The sequence below is a fragment of the Macrobrachium nipponense genome, chromosome 9 (genome assembly GCF_015104395.2).
Source record: "Macrobrachium nipponense isolate FS-2020 chromosome 9, ASM1510439v2, whole genome shotgun sequence".
Taxonomy (NCBI): Eukaryota; Metazoa; Arthropoda; class Malacostraca; order Decapoda; family Palaemonidae; genus Macrobrachium; species Macrobrachium nipponense.
In genome coordinates this window covers 13206323-13228486 of record NC_061110.1, presented here as the reverse complement: position 1 = coordinate 13228486, position 22164 = coordinate 13206323, and the positions used below count along the sequence as shown (strand labels likewise).

General features: G+C 41.8%; 1 protein-coding gene across 2 annotated transcripts in view; it reads left to right on the top strand.

Annotated features, from left to right (window-relative positions):
- Positions 1-22164, top strand: part of LOC135218256 (superkiller complex protein 3-like) — a 44804-nt gene that overhangs the window by 10669 nt on the left and 11971 nt on the right. For both annotated transcript variants that reach the window (XM_064254427.1, XM_064254428.1), the window contains exons 4-13: positions 1061-1194; positions 1913-2111; positions 3036-3252; positions 3477-3626; positions 4401-4657; positions 4867-5070; positions 5355-5624; positions 6322-6482; positions 7597-7732; positions 15287-15480. In XM_064254427.1, the coding sequence (XP_064110497.1) occupies positions 1061-1194; positions 1913-2111; positions 3036-3252; positions 3477-3626; positions 4401-4657; positions 4867-5070; positions 5355-5624; positions 6322-6482; positions 7597-7732; positions 15287-15480 (1922 nt within the window). The remainder of the gene's footprint in view (positions 1-1060; positions 1195-1912; positions 2112-3035; positions 3253-3476; positions 3627-4400; positions 4658-4866; positions 5071-5354; positions 5625-6321; positions 6483-7596; positions 7733-15286; positions 15481-22164) is intronic.

Genomic DNA, 22164 nt, shown 5'->3' with positions numbered 1-22164 from the left:
CATCATTTAAAAACCGCTATATCTTCATTATTTGTGAAAGTAATTGGCTGAAACTTCTCGAAAGCATGCACGGCATGTTTCTGCATAGATACAAGTAATAACTCGATTTTTTATTTTTTCAAGTTGAACATGTCATCCGCCATAGCGGACGGTCCCCTTAATACAACTTACTTTTTATTGTAATTTCAATGTTAGTCGTGGCCTTTTTTCATTTAGACCCTTGTATCTGTAACATAAGAATGACCTCAAAGATATAATTACTGACTTAAATAAAAAATCAGTTGCCTTAGGAGTTATTAAATTTTGTTGTAATGTATGTCTGTCATGTTTTGTGAATAAGGTTTTGTTTACCAAGTTCTGAATAGCTGTCACCTATAATCCTTTAATTGTCTGGAAATTGTATCTGAGATGATTGTCTTAAACCTTTAATTGCACCCATTGTTTATGCTTGTTTGGGAAGGTTTCTTATCTCCAGGTGTGGTCGGATTCTAGGTACTAATCCCTTTATAATCCCTATCTGTCAGTATACAAACCTTCTTGTATGTCTTTTCTCGTATTTATGTCAGTATCTGCTCAGTTAGGACTTTTAAAGTCGAAAGATCTTGCAGACTCATTCGTTTATTTTTCCTTCGTGGCATTTATCTTTATTTATGGATTTATCACGTTCCTAACTTTCGTGATTCAGTTATACATATATATATATATATATATATATATATATATATATATATATATATATATATATATATATATATATATAGTATATATATACTATATATATATATATATATATATATATATATATATATATCTATATATATATATATAGTATATATATACATATACTATATATATATATATATATATATATATATATATATATATATATATATATATCATATATATATATATATATATATATATATATATATATATATATATATATATATATATATATATATATATAGATATATAAAAAATTTGTATTTGGAACATTTATAAAAAGTTAAATGTATTCTATTCTTTATTCCCATTAATATATGCTTTTTTGTTTGGTTAGTTAGCAACACAAGTTGATCCAGAAAGTCCAGTGGCTTGGCAAGGACTCAAGAAGCTTTGCGATGAACATCCAGATATTGCTACCAAAGAAGAGCTTTTCACAATATTATCACGGCTCAAAGATATTATTCAAGAGTAAGCTATAATGATCTGTTTTCAATTTTTAGTCTTCCAAGATGTTATAATAACTTTTTTAAATGACAGGAGGAAAGATTTTAGGTGGATGATTGATAAAATATAACTGCTCTTTCTTTGTTATGTAGAGATTAAGTTAGCTTTATTGCTCATTGTTATATTACCATGTCCCTAATAGTAGTTTTATTGGATTTTCCTTGTGAACAAAAAGTTTTTCGTGAAGTAATATGTTTCACAGCAAACTTATTTACATTGGCCCACATATGTGGTCTTGAATCCTAGATGCCCTACTACTGAATAGAAATATTATTTCCTTGCTGGTTAGCTATGCTTAGTATGCACCCCATAGATTGTGGGTTCTGGGCGGGATTGAACCTCACTTCATGTATATCTATCTAGCTATCTATCAGTAAACTGCTCCCTTAACTGTATTGTTTGCTTCATTCTCCCATTCCCCTAATTGTTCACATAAGAGTTCCACCGTCTCATGGAAATCCATAGATTCTGTTCTTGGAGTTTGTGAGATAGGTCTGGAGTTATGACTGGGTTAATCGGGGGTTCATGAAAGTCATGAATGTAGGCTAATGTAAATGATGGGTTTATACTGAAACAATAACTTGTTTAAAAAATAGATTACATTTTTGCATCTTATTTCTGCTGTTGGTGTCGATTCATTTTAAGATCTTCACTCATGTAATTTTTTTTCTTTCACATACAGTGATGATGATAAACTTGATGGCATTTATCGCAAATTAGCAACAATACAGCTGGACAACAATGAATCTGTTGCGGCTTCAGTTACCTTAAGAGAACTTGTGACCAAACTGAAAGCTCAGAGGAAGGTTAATGAGGCATGGAAGAGTATAGTGCAGATTCTTTCAGGGATAAAAGATTTGTCTCCAGAGGACATCCCAAAGGTGTGTCTCAGCACAGTACAGTACATCCATATTCCTGAATGAGTTGTTGATTATTTCGTATAGGGGAGTAGTACTAAAATTCCTTTTTTAGTGTTCCATCAAACCTATCAATGTTTTATATGGGGTTTTTTCATTTCATTGTTTCCTTTTGCTTTTATTTTTCTCCTAAATGATTTTCTTCTGTAACTATGTCACATTAAGAATAGATCATAGGAACCATTCTTATGATTTTAGAAATATTACTTAGTGCCTAGTTGAAACAGTCCTTAATAGCATTGTACATAAGTAGTACTTAGACTCCTGTAATGTAATATAAAAGTATTTATGTCACTACACCTTGTGGATAAAGCATGAGAACATTTTCCATTCACTGTATGGACTTTTGTTTGCCCTCTCAGGTTATGAACAGTTTTAGTTCACTTAAAAATACTATGACTTGAGTATTTTTTGTGCGCCTATATGAATAAATGAATAATTGGTGTCATGGACCTGACTTTTGACAGGTAAATTTAGTATACATGAGGCCATGATTTATTGCTTCAGAAATTGTCTGCAGTATCACAGCTGTAATGCAGATGGTACAGGAGGTTTTGTACAGCATCCCTTCAGTCCCAAGCTACTCTGATTTCTGTCTTTTTCTTTCCAGCCACTCTCTTTGCTCATTTGCCGTAAGAGTGTCCATATTCTTCTATTTTTCTTCTCTCATTTAAAAACAAATATGGTCAGCCTTACACGTGCAAATGCAGTGCTATATTTTAAGACGAGCCATATTGTTTGTAATAGCCAGATTTTTATTTCTTTTGTTGTAGTGCAGGAAAAAGCAATATTCCTTATGAAAGACAAAATTACAGTTACGCTACAAAATATATTTTGTATGTTGATGATTATAATGAACTAATATTTTCTCCTTCATTCCCTCCACAGTTGCAAGAGGCATTGGAAAATGTCCTTAATGAATCTGTATTGGGAGATAATGAGGGTAATTACCAAAGTTATTTACACTTGCTCTATCGCACCCGACAAATGTTGAAGTTGGTGTCTGCTGCGAAGGCAATGTTAGCCATCTTCCCTACTTATTTCCCATTGGAGTGGTTGTGCCGAACCTTTGTGGAAATGACTGCCAACCCAGCGGAAGGAGATGGTTCGTTTGCTTATTTATGTACTGTGCAACTTTTTATATGATGTACGGGACTTTGTTTTATATATTCTTAATGCTTGAAAAGTTTTGATAGTAATTATGAGTAAAATAAAATAGGTACATATATACATGAAAAATTTAAATGATGTATTTAGCAGTAGTACATCCATCTAGCTGCATCTGCTAGCATGATAAATATATGACTATGCAAATCTGTTCACTTTCAGGAGAGTACCCTCTGGATCGTGAAGAAGTTGAGAAGTATGCTTCAAAACTCCTTAGCCTTAACAAAGCTTCTCCATGGGGTAATCTAGCTCAAGGTCTCCTCTATCTGCAAGATAAACAGTTACCAGAAGCTCGGGCACATTTCAGAGTTGGTAAGTCTTGAAAATACTTGGGTGCTATATTTTAATAACCAGCCTGAAAAGAGCCTTTATTAGGCTCAGAGGTCAGGATAAACTAATCCTTTATAATAATAATGATAATAATTATTTTAACGCAAGTTTTTGTGAAAAAGAAAGTTTTAAAATTTTGTTATTTGTAAAAACTTAGTGATGAATGAGGTAAGGAAGCTTTCATTCACAGTAGACCTCTACAGTCTGGAGAAGGCCACTGTATAAGTGATTCGAAGCTTCCTTTTGATTTGTAAGTTTTTATTAACAATAATATGAAAAATAAAGTTTACAGTACTAGCTTGGTTGATATAAAACCAGCTTTAAGGATGGTTGGTTCCACCAATGAGACTAATTTTTACATATCCAAGAAATGATCTCTATAACTGAATGCAAAAGTGGGTGTGGTAGTCAGAAGTGGGAGATGCATGGTAGGTAAATGTAAGACCAGCATTAAAGATATTTTAGTTGATGAAATGTATGGCATGGTTCAGAATTGTGTAAGAAACTGTAGGATGCTTTAAAAAGCAAAATTTTTTTTTTGTTTATAGTTTTGTGTTTAATGTTATAATTGTGATACTTTTATTATTTGTAAGAAGTATACTTCTCTTGTAATTTTTCTTGTATTGATCATGCCTTTTTATTTAAAACATTGTTAAGTATGATTAAGCATAAAAGAACCTTCCTATCTTTATGACAGAATTTCACAGAAGTCATCAGGTTAGTAACATTTGTTATAATAATTATTTCCTTGAACAGGTGCAGAACGTGTTACAAACAATCTTTTGGGGTGGAAGTTGCTGTTAGGTGCAAATGAAGCCTCAAATAATTGGCCAGGTGTAGAGGTTGCATGTAAGAAGTCACTAGACATCATGGCCTCTAATGCAAAGGTTGCCATTCCTGGTAATGAAGAGTTTGAGTCTTATAGATGGAGGATGAAATTAACTCGTGCCAAGGCATTTGTTTATATGGGTCATGACAACCATTTAAGAGAAGCTGTCTCAATTCTTGAGGAGGTGAGTATATTAGTTATCTGGAGATCGTCCTAGTAAGGGTGCTGTTTCTCTTAATGATTTAGTCATATACATAACTGTTACTGAACAGGTTTGATTTTATTTTCTATCCTTTGATTGTAATTCATATTTAGTGTTAAGAAACATTTAATTTATTAGGTAACACCATTATGTTCTTCAGAAATTTGTGAAGTTCATTATATTCCTTCCAGCAAGCTGATGAAGACCTTGACAGCGGGCTTCTGCTGGTTAGGTCACTTATCAAATTGAAGGAATTTGCCTTGGCTGAGAAGAAACTGAATTCCCTAAAGTCATTGCATAAGGGTCAGCCACAATTGATGCTTTTATCAGCTATCCTTCTAAAGGAACAGGGAGACACTCCAGGAGCACAGCAAGTTTTGGAGCAGTTTGTACAGGTGCAGTAAGGGGTCTAGAAAATGGAAATATGTTTTTAATTTCTTTTTTCTGTGTTGTTTGCAAATTATGAAGATGATGAGGATTTGAATGTGTTATACCTTTATTCTGTTAGATATGATTCAAATCAGTCAATTAAGTTCAAGATAAATCTTATTATGTCCACCAGTAGGTGATATAAACCCCATAATTGTTTTTTTAGATACACAAGTTAATGGGGTTACATAAAAGTATGATGAATATTCAATGGGTTTGAAAATTTATGAGGTTTGTTTTATCCTCTTAGGAGAACCCATCAGTAGGCGAAGGGCATCTGGAGCTTGGTTGCATCTATTATGAAACAGGAAATTTGGCAAAGGCTCACATTTGTTGCATGAGAGCTGGCAAGTTGGATCCAAGTCTTGGACGGGCTTTCTTGTATCTGGGCCACTTCTTCCGCTACCAGGACAACATGGAGAAGGCCCTCAAGTGTTATGAAAAGGCTATGAATATAAATCCCTGTGATGATGACACTGGTGCTGCCCTGTCTGACATGTATAGGATAATGGGAAAACATGTAAGTATACTTTTTGAGAGATTTTGGTCTAATGCTGAGTTAATGCTTACACTACTGTGTTATAGACTTGACTGCAAGGGATCTTGTGTATGCATTATTTCTGGCCACTTCAGTGCATTTATTTTTGATAGACTCAACAGAATTTTTATATGTATGTAACTTATTGTGAGTTATGCAATTATTAATGTAAAGTTTATGTGAACTAAATGAAAAGAAGATCCATGAAGTGAAAAATAAGAGGAGAAAAAGTGAATTTCTCAAGGTAATTTTTAAATTCTTTGTTAGAACTGATGGAGTACTGAGAATGTGTAATTTCAATGGTAAATTATTAAGTGATTTAATTTTGAAAAATAAAAAACTACAGTAGTTTTAGAATTTGTTAGTGGAAGAGAGACTGAGTTAGTGTTAATTAGCCTTTCGACAATGGTATGTTATCTTTAATGGCGAATTCACAGTTTTATAGTAAAAAACTGTGTAACTTCTTGATCATCGTGGACATTTTTTCTTCATGCTTATCAGCTTAAATTGTTTTTACTGATAACTGAGTTAGTTGCATTATATATTTGCTTTATTTACAGATCACATGACTTGTTTTCTTAGCAAGAAGAGAACTAGGTAGCTATATATCTGTTTAACTAGCTATATATCTGTTGTGCTTGAGCTTTCACAAGATTTGATTTTGTTTTCATCTCCCCAGGAAGAAAATATTGCTCTGTTGCGCAAGATAACAAATGAAGTGGGCAGAACATCGTGTGCATGGGCTTGGCTACGCCTTGGCCTTCATCATTATGTCTTGCATGAACTGACGGAGTCCATATTAGCATTTCAGTATGCTCTCACTATTAACCCAAATGATGGGTAAGTGTTAGAGGTGATAAAAAGAAGTTTTCACTTTAGATTTGTAATTAGTTACTTGGCAGCCAGCCATGGGTAATGTTTACTTGCTTAACTGACAGGAAGGTACTTGTCAAATCTTAAGTTGGATCATGAGCAATTACATGCAGTTGGTAGTTACACCTTTAGGTAGTGTGAGTTCTTTTTATTCTAGTGCAGTGAAGAGAAATACAAGATTTATTGTGGATATCACCATACACACATAACTATACTTTGTATTTCAGTTGGAAATGAAGATATATTAATTCTGTAACCATCCTTTTTGGGCCCATATTGAGATCTAATTAAAAAAAAAAAAAAAAAAAAAAAAAGTCGGCCAAAATTCAGTTCCACTAGACACAACAATTCTCCTGTGCCATTAGTTGGAACTGCCGCAGTGTTAATTGGGTCAAGGTTTCGAAACCACTGAGCTCCTCTTTGATGGTGTTGTTTATTATAGTAGGGAATGATTTATTGTAATTTTTTCTGTACATACCAAATACATACATGCATTGTTCTAACTAATCCAAATTATTTGCACTAATTTGTGGGGTTGTGTCAGAAAGCCACTTTAACATGGAAATAGATATATGCAATACAATACTGCATACTTGCTCTGTCATGTGATGTACTACCAAGTTTTAGAAAAAATATCATAATTTATCGTTTCTCTGACTTTTGTCATTCATTTACCATCTAGCCACCTTAAAGTCCCTCGTCACACAGATGGTTTTCATGCTCGCCTACCAATCCAGTGGTCCGAAGTTCGATTCTTGGCTCTGCCAATGCAGAATCAGAGGAATTTGTTTCTGGTGATAGAAATTAATTTCTCAATATAGTGTGGTTCGGATTCCACAATAAACTGTAGGTCCTGCTGCTAGGTAATCAATTGGTTCCTAGCCACGCAAAAATATCTAATCCTTCGGGCCAGCCTTAGGAGAGCTGTTAATCAGCTCAGTGGTCGGGTAAAAGTAAGATATACTTAACTTAGCCACCCTAAAACACCATTGTAAATGGTTACTTTATTGTTAGTTTTTGTTGTGTGGCATTGCTCTGAATTTTGACATATTTTACTCATATTTTCTTTTCTCCAATAAAGGGCAGGATATGAGTGCCTTGGAGATGCCCTTCTTGCCAGAGGTGCTTACTCAGCTGCCCTAAAAGTGTTCCAGCATGCAGCCACTCTTCGACCAGATGCCCTCTACCCCCTCTGTCAAATAGCTCATATTAAACAGGTTGGTATTATCTACTAAAAGATGACTTTTTTGGCTCTCCCAGAGGTTATTGTAAATGTTTAATTTTTTTTTTTCAGTTTTGCAATAGTTGAGAGAGAATCCTATGACTTATGTGTAAATAGGATGTCTTATCATTATTATTAGAAAAATCCTATGTAATAGACTTTTAAATTGAATTTTCAAGTACAAATACAGTAGAATCTCCAATTTCTCATCAGTAATAACAACTGTTTCCTGCCGTAAGAAAACGATTCATGATTTATACAGTACGTATTTAGTTTTCACTACCCAAAGTTGTTACATGATCCACTTCTGACTACTTATCTGATCATGGGAACATATTTTTGTACATGGAACTTACCCAGCAGATATATACTTAGCTATAGACTCCGTCGTCCCCGACAGAAATTCGAATTTCGCGGCACGCTGCAGGTAGGTCAGGTGATCTACCGCCCCTGCCGCTGGGTGGCAGGAATAGGAACGATTACCGTTCTAGAACCAGATTTTCTCTGTCGCGGTAGTGTCAACATACGTTGTTGCTACCTCCTGACTTGATTTTCGTTTTTTCATCGCCATCGACCTTCTGGGCTGTCTTTTGCAGGGAAGTACTGGGTCTTTGGTTTGGGGCATACGCTTTTATTAACTTGAATAAATGATTTGGCTTCGAAATTTCGAAGAATATATTACGTGAAACTACCGAATTTTTCGGTAGACACTCATATATTTTGCAATAAGGGAAATATTGATATATTTTTTTTTGTCACTAAATACGTGTATAAGTGTTAGAACTTGATGAAGGAAAATATAAGATCTAACTTCCTACTTTAGGAAGTCAGAAAGCATATAACTAGAATACGCTTCCTTTAGAAGCTTTAAGAGCTCTCGTACTAACGAGCAGTTAGAGTATTGACAATTCTAGTAGTTGTTGCATCCTCATCACCTTCTTACTCCACAGAATCTACAATTCATATGTGTAAATTTGAAGATAAATGGATGGAGCTCAAAAGGCGAGCTCTAAAAAGGTAAGAAGTGAATATAGTGTTCCCAGTGCAGTGGAGGGTGCGTCTGATCGGCTCCGTAGCGCTTCCAGGCCTAGACCTCTTCCAAAAAGTCGACAGCCGCAGGAAGGTTAGGGAGAACCCCCCCACCGGTCAGGCGTCCCCTCGGCAGGTTCTGTAGAACGTCCCAGACTGCCAAAAAAAAAAGGATAGCCATTGATAAGGCATCCTTAAAAAAGTGCGTCTCTTCATCTTACATCCGAAAAAGACGAAGAATGTATGTTTGGAGTTTCGATGATCTAGCGCGTTCTCTGAAAACTAAGAGAACACTGAGCAAGAGCCAGCCGCTGCCAGGAAGCCGCGTTCCAGCAAGCTAGCGTGAGCTACGTTCCAATAGCCAGCAGCGAGGCGCGTTCCAGCTAACAGACTAGCGCGAGCCGCGTTCTAGAAAATTTTTCTTGGCGCAAGGCGCCTTCAAAGAGACGAAGCGCCAGCCTGGCGCAAATTGCGCCAGAAAAACAGACGGCTAGAGCAAGGAGCCTTATAGTAGAGTGGCAATCAGAACGATCCTTCCATTGAACGTTTCCGGGCAAGAGGCTCTTTCTAAAAGGGGTCTAGTAGGCGCTCGGAACTATCAGGGCGCACGGGACCTTCCACGCAAGCGGAACGTTCCAGGAGCGAGTCTCCTTTTCTAGCGTGCGGAACATTCCAGGCGCACGGAACATTCCAGGCGCCTAGGTGCAAGGAGCCAGGCGCCAGAATATTCCTAATCTTCTTATGAGAGAGAGGTCAGTCGCGAGGCTCCTCTTTGAGTTTTCAACTTGAGCAACTTTCCCCTGGCAAAGGTGCAAGATGTCGCACAGGCGGCCGTCGCTTTTGCCAGAAGGATTCTGATACTAAGAGAAAGCCATTTTTCATTATTCAGAGGACTCTCCTTCATTCATGCTCTTCCCTCGTTATGAAGAGGCAAGAGCTTTGGGAGTTTTCTTATAAGAATCTCATCGACGTTTGGGTATGATGGCGGATAGGAAATATCTACTTCCTTCCGTAAACCCTACAGATGAACAGGAATTCTGTCTCTTCCACGATTTATGAGGAAATCACTAAGATTTAAAGAGTTCCTGGATTAACTTCCTTCCTTAAGGAGATATATATACTCTTTCTATCGTTCTATTAACGAAAAGAACGAAGATAGTAAAAATTTTTCCTTTCTCTATCTGCCTCGGCAGGGAAAGAAGGCAAATCATAAGCACATACCGTAGTTACTTCTTTGCTGAGCAACTCAATTACCAGTATCCTTCCAGGAATTTCCTAGGAAGGACTACGCTTAAAGGGATTGTTAAGACAACACCTACTTAGCTTCTAGATTTATCGAAGTCTTGTTTCGCTTAGATATGCATTATAAGAACTTCCTGAAGTTCGATAATAATTTTATAAGATTCCTTTATTAAATGGAGTAGCTGGCAACTCTGGAAGAGTAAGGCCAGTCGGCTAACGAGACTGCTATCGCTTTAGACAGTAGACACCAACGCAGTATCATGTAGGTGTCGGTCATGAGTGGTCGGTGACATGTCTCTCTCCTGCGGGATGGAATGACTAACCGTGTCTCTCCCCTACAATCGTGGTTTTAGCCTCGGATTGAGGGGATAGTTAAGCAAACATAAATAAAATATTGTCTGCCTTTTGCTAAGAAGCTTTCAATAAGAAAGATATTACAACATTTCAATGCTGTTTACCGTAGGTAACATTTTTAAAGGATTCTAATGCTTACGAAAGCATGGCTTATTAGAGTACATGATTAGTGAGAAGATGAATGTAGTAGAGAATTCACTTTAAGACTACGGTATGGTCAAGTCTTATGCACATACCGAGGTTAACTACAGAATTCCTAGTATCCTTACAAAGGGGTTTCCTAGATTAATGCTGTTTACCACAATGTGACAGTATTATAAAGGATTCTAATACGGCAGAGCGCTGATATATATAATTCTCTCATCCTTTCGAGAAACGCACACAACCTTTTTAGAATCGGATTTATTGCTCAAGAGAAGTTGAGTGAGTCGGATGGGAAACATTCTCTTAGTGGCAGAAGTTGTTTCCCTGAATGGACTATACTACGTATATAAAAGTTTTTTCCCACTAAGAACGGAATTAACATGTGAAGGATGTCGGGTACCATAAAGGCATAGATGTTATGGCACATAACCTAAAAAGAACTAGAAGGAAGCGCCAGCCTTGCGCAAATTGCGCCAGAAGCACCATCCAAGATATTTTTCTCGTTTTAGCGAGTTATTAACCTGAGTCCAGTAGCCTCTCGGACAGCAGGCTCGGTAACAGCAAGATTCGTTCCTGATTTCGTTACCATTTAATCGAAAAGGGGTCGCTTACAAGGAATGATGAAATGATTTATTTTAATCACTTAGGCCAATTCCACGACTCTCTCATATCTGCAAAGAAAGCGTATCGAGAATCTCTTTTTTCGCCCCTGTTCGCGTTAACAAAAGAGAACCTATTTGGGAACAGACACGGAACGTAACGATCCTTAAGAGGTCGATGCAAGATTTTGCATGTCCGTGAGAACCTTCTCGATCGAAAGATAATAACTGTTAACGTATGTCTAACATTTATTGAAAAGAGTTGTGAGAACCTGCGGAAAGTCTTCTTCATAGATCTCTTTGTAAGGTAGAAGACGAACAGGCTTCCTTTAGACTGCTTCTTTTTCTCGAACCAAGAGAGGTAGCAATATAAGACATCTTTAAATTTAAAGAAGGGGAATAAACTTTAGTCTTTTTTCCCCTAGTTATAAATTCTTAACAGATATTAAGATAAATGGGCGTCAAAGGAAGAGAGGATGTATGCCTCATTTTGGCCTTAGAGAGGTTGGATTCACAGAAGTCACGTTCTTTCTCACAGCATGTTTCGTAAGGCTTTTCCAAGAGTATCTGGATATTCTATCAGAATTTATTATAAAAGAGAACCTATAAAACCTCTCCACTCTGAGTCTGTCCGCGTGCAGACTGACCAGAAGTGGACATGAATGAGAGGTTTTTTCAAGGTAAATGACAATAGTCATGGCTAAGACATAGAATTGCTGCAGATCGTGCTAGATGGAATGAGGAAACTGTCCTCTTCCGATACCTCTGTGAACCACATAGCGAGGTTTTTTCTTCACTTTCAGAGGGAAGAATCACCTATGTATATATCTGCTATCAAAGAACGCAGTAAAAGGCTATACTCTGTCTCTACAGGGGAATAGAGATAACAGAGGATTAAGATCTTCGGGATCTTATACGATACCGCAATACGACAAGAGTAGGATATCATGTACTTCGAATGGGATCTTTTTGTGTGCCGCACCATGATTCCGTGTTCCGACAAAATGGAACTGCTCCTCATCAAACTTCTTTGAGGAAGTTTATGAAGGAATTCTTTGTTTCTCTTAACCCTAAACGACCAAGAAGACAAGTGAATTTTTGTGCATTGGAATCTCGCATCAGATTCAATGGAGACTCGACAATGGGTTCTTGCCAGCATAGTATGTCTGGCAAAAGAACTAAATCCCTCTATTCCTGACGCAACGCTTTCAGATAGAAGTTTCGTTGCCCAGGCAGGGTACTTACATTTTCATCTACAGAAGAAGAGATGGTTTTCAAAACGTTTGCCTACAGAGTCTTCGGGGTGCGATGAGGGCTCGAAATGCTTCCCAGAAGGTATTCAGAAGGATACAAATAAGAGCTAGAAATCAGGGTTCCGCCCAATTTCAGCTCAGAGTCTCCTTCGACTTCCAGACTCCTTCCCTTCCTTCGGGCAAGGATAGGGAAGATTCTGCAACGAGGAACCTCATCAACATGTAAGAGAGATCTCGTTAGCAAAAGAAGTGTTCACGAAGGATCCTCCTCGGAGGAAGACTCTTCTCTCTCGTATTGTTAGATATCCTGTCAGTCTACTGGGTGTAGCTGACTAAATCACCTTCCCTTGCCAGGGGCCAAAAGCTCAAAGGGGAAGAATTTCTTCCACCCTTCTCCAGTCTCCTGAGAAACTATGTGGTTGTCTCAGGACTCTCGGACAATGTAGCGCCAGCCAAGCGCCAAATGCCAATACAGGCGAAAATTGCCAGAGGCGGACAGTTCCAAGGAACTCTGTCATGGTCGGATACTGAGAAGGAGCGGGCCTCCAACCTGGGGCCAGAGGCGAACAAATCGGACAGATATAAGAGTGTCTGATGTGGACATCGCCAGACAGCCTAGAGACTCTTCCAAGCTCGAAGCTCCAGCAAGTGTGGAGGAGCCAAGCCAGGCGCGAGGCGCCAGCCAGGCTCTAGGAGCCAGCCAGGCTCTAGGAGCCAGCCAGGCTCTAGGAGCCAGCCAGGCTCTAGGAGCCAGCCAGGCTCTAGGAGCCAGCCAGGCTCTAGGAGCCAGCCAGGCGCCATCCAGGTGCCGGGCTCCTTCAAGGCTAGGCTCCAGTCAGGATTGAGGATCCATCCAGGCGCAAGGCTCCTTCCAGTAAAGAGAAACCTAAAGCTCTGTCATGTAAGAGGGCTAGTCCCCATTGATATGATACAGGTAAGGCTCTGCCATGTAAGTGGGTCAGCCCCCATTGGCACGATCCGAGAAGGCTCTGTCGTGTATAGGGTGCGGGGCTAGCCCCCATTGACATGATCCAGAAGGGTTTGTCAGTCCATAGGTCCCTACCTCGCTGAAACTCTTGAGGCATGCAGACTCATAGACAGTAATCATGAAGTCTTCTGCCAGGCTCCAGGTGCCTTCCAGGTGCAAGGCACCAGCCAGACGCAAGGCTCCAGCCAGGCGTGAGGCGCTAGCCAGGAAGGAGGAGCCAATCAGGCACCAGCCAGGCGCGAGGCTCCCAGCCAGGCGCAAGGCGCCATCCAGGCGCGAGGCTCCAGCCAGGCTCTAGGCGCCATTCAGGCGCAAGGCCTCCAGGCCAAGGCGCGAGGCGCTAGACAGGCGCTAGGCGCCTGCCAGGCACGAAGCGCTAGCCAGGCTCCAGGCTTCACCCAGAAGAGATCTATATCAAAGAACGCCCTGGCCTTCTTTGAGACATTGTGATCTCCTAAGCACTTGATAAGTGCATTGATGATTCCTTCAAACAGCTGAGAATTAAAAGCGCATGAAGTGCGAACTTTTCCGAATTCTTGTTTCTTTCCCTAACAATATGTCATAAGGACATATTAGCTGTCACATACGGGAGATGCAACTCTGTGTTGACTTCCCATTATCCGAAGGATGTCAAGATAACCTTCGAGGGATCCTTCTCTCTTGGTTGATACGTGTCTGCGGATACATCGCTGGATAGGGAGCAGATAACTGATCCTTAAACTAGTGAGTTAAATTTTATTTAACGTCGTGTTTTTTCTTTGGGTTTTTTGATAGGAGTTTGTAGATAACTCTTTTCAACTTAAGCACTAACCTTCGTGTTAGGATCAGGTGATCGGGATCGGTGTTGTGCTCCTTAATTATGCCACTAGGCATAGGCATATTGTCATGTAAGAGTCTCTGTCGAGTAAATGGATAAGACCCCATCGACAGACCCACAAGAAACTCTTTAGCCATAGGTCCACCATCCTCGCTGAGGCTCTTGAGGCGAAGCAGATTCCTAGCCATTAGCCATGGAGTCTTCCGCCTGATCAAGTAGGAACCAAGGTTTTATTTATTTATTACCTACAACGTATGTTGTTTACCTGTCTCTTCAGTAAATAGTTGTCTCTTTCCCACCACCAAGGGTGTCAATCAGCTAAGTATATATCTGCTGGGTAAGTTCCATGTACAAAAATGATATTGTTAAGATACAATAAAGTTTTGTACATACTTACCTGGCAGATATATACGATTGATGGCCCACCCAACCTCCCCTCAGGAGACAGGTGGAAGAGAAAATCTGGTTCTAGAACGGTAATCGTTCCTATTCCTGCCACCCAGCGGCAGGGGCGGTAGATCACCTGACCTACCTGCAGCGTGTGCCGCGAAATTCGAATTTCTGTCGGGGACGACGGAGTCTATAGCTAAGTATATATCTGCCAAGTAAGTATGTACAAAACTTTGTTGTATCTTAACAATATCATTTTTTTAGAATTTCTGCATTGTTATTTATCTATAGTAGTACATAGTACTTTAGTTTTCTTGTCAAACTAAAGCTTTTTTTTATGTAAAGTTAATAAGTTATTTACTGTTCAGTATTAAATTTGGTAGGAAGCTTGCTGTTGGGTTCAAAGTACATTAAAAATCCATATCAAAAGTAATCAAATTTTGAAACTTGACTAAGGATAGCTTGTCATAAGTATCTTCATCAGTACATAGAATGAGTGCCAAAATTCTTCAATTGAAAAATATTTTATATGCCCACCTTTTGCATAAGGAATGTAACATAAAAGCATACATACAAAATATTCCAAGTTATTCCAATTTTTGGACATATGTGGAGTTGAACTTTGGCTGTACAGTATTTCACAAGAAAATCAGGCTTGCTTTGCTATATGGATTACTGTAACTATTCCTGAATTCTTTGTAAATTAAGTAATCATTCACTCTTACCCTCACAGATTTTAGGAGAAAACCTTGAAGCAATTGTAGATTATGAAACTGTGCTGACTAAAAGCCCTATGCCAGCAGTAGAAGTGGTCTCGTTGCTTGGCTTAGCCGAGACACTCTTAGCAAGCGCCCGCAAGTATTACGAACAATACTTCCATATTAACGTCAAACAGTCATGCTTAAGGGCCATTTCATTGCTGATGAGGTTGGTGTTGAAAGTTTTCATGTACTTTATTTTCATATTTTCTTAGTTTTTAGTCACAACTTTTCATCAGACTCATATTGGACCCAACTGATTTAAACATAGACCTGTTTTCAAAGTCAACAATAAACAAAAGTGGCAAGAATCAAGAACCAGATAGATGTATTTGAATTATTTGATTCAAAGGAAAATTTTATTTCTGCATGCCTATCAATATCCAGTCTTATGTCTCCTTACAGCCTTCGAGCATTTTCTCTTAGATGGTAGATTACGTAAGACTCAAATTCACATTTCCAGGATTCTAAGATAAATGGAGAAATAGAAAGTAGTGTTGTATGTAGTTGCTGTGCCGAGTGTAAAATAACATCAGATTGGTGTGGAATATTTTTTTTTAAGTTATGAAATTATAAATACAGCAATGATGTGCAGCTACTTTATATAGTTGAGGCAAAATTGTACAGAATTTTCAGTAAAGATTTCTTATTACAGTGACTCCTCTTCATATGTAGCAGTTAGATTTTTTAACCCCTAACTTAATTTGAAAATTTATGAAATAAAAAACTTTACTAACACTTTCAACCTGTTTGTTTATGGGTTAATAAAATATATTAAAGAGGAAATGTGGTAACACATGCTATGTGTAACTTTCATTGTAATTTACGCACACACAGTATACGAATAAAGTCAAATAATGCTCACCAAATGTGAGTCTTATGCTCAAATTTGGTGAGCATTATTTGACTTTATTCGTATACTGTGTGTGCGTAAATTACAATGAAAGTTACACATAGCATGTGTTACCACATTTCTGAGAAGTAGGTAATAGTTGCAATAGGTTTGTGTTTAAAGTTGATTCATATAGACTTACAGCACAACAATCAATTCTTCAATGCATCACTTAATCTCTGTGGAACAGTATTTTTACCGGTGTTGGTAAATGTGGTATCTTTACCTTTGGATACTACATAACTATACAAAAGGTAAATATTTCCAAAGGCAGCTACTATAATGTAAATTGAAGTTGTCTGAAACCTTCCAAACTTCTAAAGCACTTGTGTTTTTTAACTAAATTCCTGTAAAATAGCCATATATAGATTTTTTAAATACAACCACAATGCACATATGATAATGTAATATTAGAGTACATACATGTAAATGTCAAAAAAGCTTATAAAGTAAAATATTAAATATGGAAAATTGTTTAAAACTCTGTATAAAATTCCATTGTTCCGATACGTAATACAAACCATCGGTCCTTTAACAATAGGAAGTAGCTAGCGGCAGCTGGAACGGTCGTAAGCTTCGAACAAGGGAGAACGGTAGTTAACTGCTTGTCCGACAGTCGCGCGCCGCGCGACGGGTAGGTAAAACAAATCACTTTTGCTTTCGGCCGTGGGTGTGAAGGACGTGTTCGTCATCGCTCTCTGCCCGCTTCATCGTCGTGATGCTGTTTGTTTATATTGTGTTTTCTACTAATGGTTTGTTTGACTTGAAAATGAAACTGTAAGTACACTGTTTTCATTTTCATTACTTAATTATGAACCAACATGGAGTTATCGCCGTAGATGCGGCGAGTGTTTTCTACTAATGGTTTGTTTGACTTGAAAATGAAACTGTAAGTACACTGTTTTCATTTTCATTACTTAATTATGAACCAACATGGAGTTATCGCCGTAGATGCGGCGATTTCCTCTCTTTTCATGAATTGAACCCTTGAATTATGTCTCGGTGCCGAGGGCGGGCGCGCTCGCGCCGAGTCATGGATTTTGGGCGAAAGTGTGTAATTGAAAATGTAAGTACTCTTTTCATTATATTTTTGCCCTGTGCGTTCGTTACCGAGAGAGTGATTGCGCTCGGCACGAGCCTTTTAATTTTGTATAATAGAATGCAATGAAAGTGGTTACTTCGCAATTGCAATATTCTTTTCATTTTCATTTATTTATTTGCATGAAATTTAATTTGGATCAATTTTCGTTCTTACCCGGGAATTGATCCTTACGATTTTTTATGTGAAAATGAAATCGCAAGTGCAGTATTCTGTTTCATTTTCATATATATTTTATGATAGCATCATATTATTGAATCAAGTTTCCGTTCTTACCCGGGAATTGATTTTTTCCCCTTTAAGTTCTATGAAGTGAATCGCAAGGGCAGTATTCTGTTTCATTTTCATATTACTTTTCACTGCTGTGCGGGGGTGGGGGAAGCGAAGATCTGCCAGGAAGTCGTCGGAAAGCTCTCCCGCGACTCCCTTGGTATCCAATTCTTCGTCTTCCTTCCTGCCCCCCGCTCAGCTTCTTCGTTGTATTTTGTATTTGGGGTCTTCCTTGCGTTCGGGGTGGGGCATGTCTTCCCCCGTGCGTGAGGGAACCCCTCTTACTAATCTATCTATGTTACCGCAGGTGCTACATCCGTGGGAGACGACCTTGGACAGGTATGGACCACCGCGGAGGCAGGGCGTGCCTAGCATCCACGGGCTGCTGCAGCGTCTAGCGAGGTCTGGGGCGGTCTCCACTACTACCACGGCCGCTTATGCTGCTCCCCCCCCTACTGCCAACACCTGGGTCTACACTCCCCATGCTGTGTCGATGACGCCGTCTGCCGCTACTAGGGTGCCGCAGCCGTACCGAGGTGGGGTTGTTGCCGCCGCCAGCCTGGTTTTTCTTCGTGTTGCCTGCCCCAGACTTAACCGCTGTTCCAGCAGCTCGCCCCTGGACGGCCGCCAGGACCCAGGTTCCGCTGACTGCCGATGATTCTACGAGGCGATCGCTGGGCCTGCCGTACCTGCCGCTGATGTGATTCCCGCTGTTGGCTTGGCTGTCCCTTCTGGGTCTACCGCTTCCGCTGTTCCTGCCGCTCCTGAGCTGGTTGCTGTTCCTGTTGCTCCTGGTTCCTGTGCCTGTCCATGCTGGTCTGCCCACGGTGTGTCTTCCCCAGTCCCAGTCCTTCCGGACAGGTGCAGTCGGGCCGTGTTGCTTCGGCAATAGCCCCGGCTCCGGCCTGGATGGAGGACCTGACGACTGTCCTGCGTGAGCTGACGAGGAAGAGGAGAAGAGCTGTCATCTTCGTCTTCATCGTCTGCTGCTGCCTCTTCCCCTTCGACTTCTAAGGCCCATAAGCCGAAGAAGAGAAGGCTGCCTTCCCCCCTAAGAAGTCTCCTTCGGGAACTTCTAAGGGCCCGTCCCACCGGGCCCCGGTGGGACGGGGGGGTCCTTCTGCTGGTCCTCCTGCTCCTTCGGGACGGGGCCCGTCTCCCCTTCCGTAAGGTAAGAGATAGACGGGGACCAGAGGAGTATCGGTTAGCTCTGGTACTTCCTCGCCTGGTGCTAGCGGCGATGCCGCTCGCCAGGTTCCGGCTCGGTCTCTCGTTCGCGAGAGATCCCGAGTGTACGTTCTCCCTCGGGAGACCGTGCAGCCAAGTTTCGGCGCCAGAGTTCGCTCGGCGCCAAGACGCGGCACGGAGCAGAAGGCTGGTGAGAGACGCTCAGGGGGGGACTCTTGCCAGGCCAGCGGCCGCTCTTGCAGCGACCAGCTGGTAACCCTGGTTTTCCCCCCTAAGAAGGCTCCTTCGGGACCTTCTAAGGGCCCGTCTCGCTCCGGCGATTCGGGAGCTCTTCTGCTGGTCCTCCTGCTCCCTCGGGAACAAGGCCCGTCTTTTCTTCTACCAAGGAGAAGAAGACGGGGACCAGAGGAGTACCAGCTTTGGCTGCACTTCCCCTCGCCTGGTTCTAGCGGTTCTGCCGCTAAACCAGGATCCGCCTCGGCTTCTCGTTAGCGAGAAGTACCGAGTGGACGGTCTCCTGCGGGAGACCGTCCAGCCAAAGTCTTGACACCCGAGCTCGCTCGCCGCCAAGACCGAAGCGCGGAGCAGAAGACTGGCGAGTGTCGTGCAGACAACTCTCGCCAGGCCAGTGGACGCTCTCGCAGCGACCAGCTGGCTGCTCGGGTTGACGTGACGGTCGCTGACCAGCCACGGGTTGAGGCGAGGAAGGGGTCCCCGCGGCCGTCGGTACCAGCCACGGCTGGTACCAGCGGCTCGACGCGCCGAGAGGACGCTCGCCGGTCTCACCGCGACAGCGAGCTAGCAGGTCACCTAACGCCGCTCTCATCGGGACCGGGCGGAGACGGTAACCAGCAACAGCTCGCCTGACGCTAGAGATCAGCGTCGACGTTCCAGCCAAGCCTCTCGCACCCAGGCGAGCGGCAAGGCTAGGCCTGCTGCTCGATCGCCACCACCGGCGGGTTGACGATCAGCAGCAGCCCTCCAAGCACGCTGGTCCTGCCAGCGAGCTAGGGGGGGAGCGTCAGGTCTGCCTCTCCTGTACCTTCAACCTCCTCGGGCTACACCGGGAGGAGCGAGGTACCTATGAGTGATCGCGAGAGGTGCGCCGCTCGCGATCCCGCTATGACGCCGTATGGACCAGGCACGGTTCTAGGACCGACCAGGACATACGCGCAATTAGCTGGAGGCGACCGTCAGGGGTCTGCCGCTGTTCCTCCTTCTGAAGGAGGAGTATCTCGGGATCTGTTCTTGTTGGAGGGACTGGACGGTCCTACTCCGCAAGACGCGGTTACTCCCGAGATACAGAGGAATTTGCAGAAGTCATTAAGCTGATTCGTCAGCATAATGACCCTGCGGAAGGATTGCCGCTCCCACCAGCAGAGCCCACGTCTCTGCTCGAGTCGTTTTGGGGCCCGAGAGGGAACCCAAACCGACGGTGGGTCTGCCGCGATCGGAGCTTGCCGATTCTGTCTCGAACCAGTGTGTCCTCCTCGTCTCCGGACAAGAAGGCTCTCTCAGTTCTGGCCGGTCGATCAAGCTACTTCCACCTCCTCTACTGCGACAGCGGCGTTTCTACGTGTCTTCGGACACCGTATTTAAATACTCCTTCGGTCCTCCTGAGAGGTTTCGACCTCGACGAGGACTGGAATGAGTCGGAGGACGGTATCGGCTCTCTCCTGTCAGGTGTCGATCAGCCCCACCCAGACGACGTTCACAGTGGCGGCAGACCCTTACCTACAGTGAGAGTTCGTACCCTCCGCGGGAAAACGTTTTTCTCCTGACGATACGTTTTCCCAGACTCTGAGAGGCCATCGCCGCAAGGCGATGGCTGCTCCTACTCTTCTCCAACTGCTAGTTCCACTGGGAAGGCGAGCGAGTATCCAATTCCTTCCCCATTCCCTCTCTCCTTACGGCTACGAGGGAAAGGGGAAGGATCCTACAGAGATTTCTTTGTAGGATCCCACGTTCGGGACTGCGCTACCGGGGGGACCTTCGGGTCCTACCTGACGTAAGCCCCGGTCGTTGAGGAGGAATCCTGCTCCATTCTCGATTTCTACGTGAATCGAGAGGACCACCAGCCGATATCGTTTGACGAATTCGGTGGGGTTTCGCAGACTGCTTAGAATTCTACGGAATTTCTAGCGCATTCAGAGTGTTCGAGTTTTTTACGATCTTCAAACACTTACGCGAGACCACGGTCCAAAGTGAGCGAGACGAGAATCCCCGATATGTTACACGATAATCGGGAACCTCGCCTATGCTCGAATTCCTGGAATTTCTAGCATTGTGAAGAAGACTGCTGCTGAAAGAAAACTATCTCACAGTAGGCGACCAACCTGGAATAGAGGAGATCGGACGGGAATATCCAGTTTGGCTTGAACTATCGTCTTAGTATTCTGTTCACCATTGAAGCTTTCCTTCGAGGAAGACTTCTTCACTCTCTTTGATAGAGAACGAAGGTGGTCGATCTCCAATCCTTATTTTGTTTTCTTGAAGGAAAGAATTTAGGATGGAGATCGTTGTTCAGAATCCTACAAATATACTACGTATATTAACCTCACGACATGATTCTGCTAAGCAGTTGAATTGTCCGAGGGGTAGGCGCATATCCTAGTTAATCTACGGATTGCGACTTAGACGAGAAGTATTCTAATTGAACTACAACTCGGGGTTGCCTGCAACCTCCCAGGAGTTTTCAGTTTCAATTTTATATATACTTATGGTTTTGTCACGCAACACCATTTCAACTTTTATATTTACCGAAATTCGTTTCGCCTAAATATAATTGCCCGAGCATATCTTTTATGCTCGGTAGTTCTAGCCGAACGCATTCCTTCGTGGAATAATGGATTACCTGGCAACTCAGGATGACGAGTCAGCAGGCTCAACCACTGCGTATTGAACTGCCTGATAGCAGCTCAGTATCAGCTGGGCCTCCGAGATTCACGGTCATGTATGTCTCTCTCTCCCCTGCTTTGATTGACTACCGAACCGTATCTCTGCCCAACAATCATGGACTTAGGTCTCTGATTAACGGGGATTCTCGCAATAATGAAGGACCATCTACTGCTGTGACGCTAGATTCCATCGCCTTCGACATTGCGAGAATTTTCAACAGAGATATCTCTTGGACTCTTTCATCTTTCTGTTTACCGCACGGTAACAGAAGTCTGTACAAGTCTCCCGCTGCATCGCACTGCGATAATGCGAATGATTTTGCAGACATCTGAGTTTGTCTTCAAAATATCTCGTATTCGTAGGTGTACAATTGTTCATTGTTCAACCCGAATTACGAGATGTGTCAGAAGACATCGCCTACTCTCCGACCTGACAGCTCTACTTCCAAATGTTCAGCCCATGAGAAGCAGTTCTTCAGGCGGCTTTCACCTGTGTTTTCATTACCG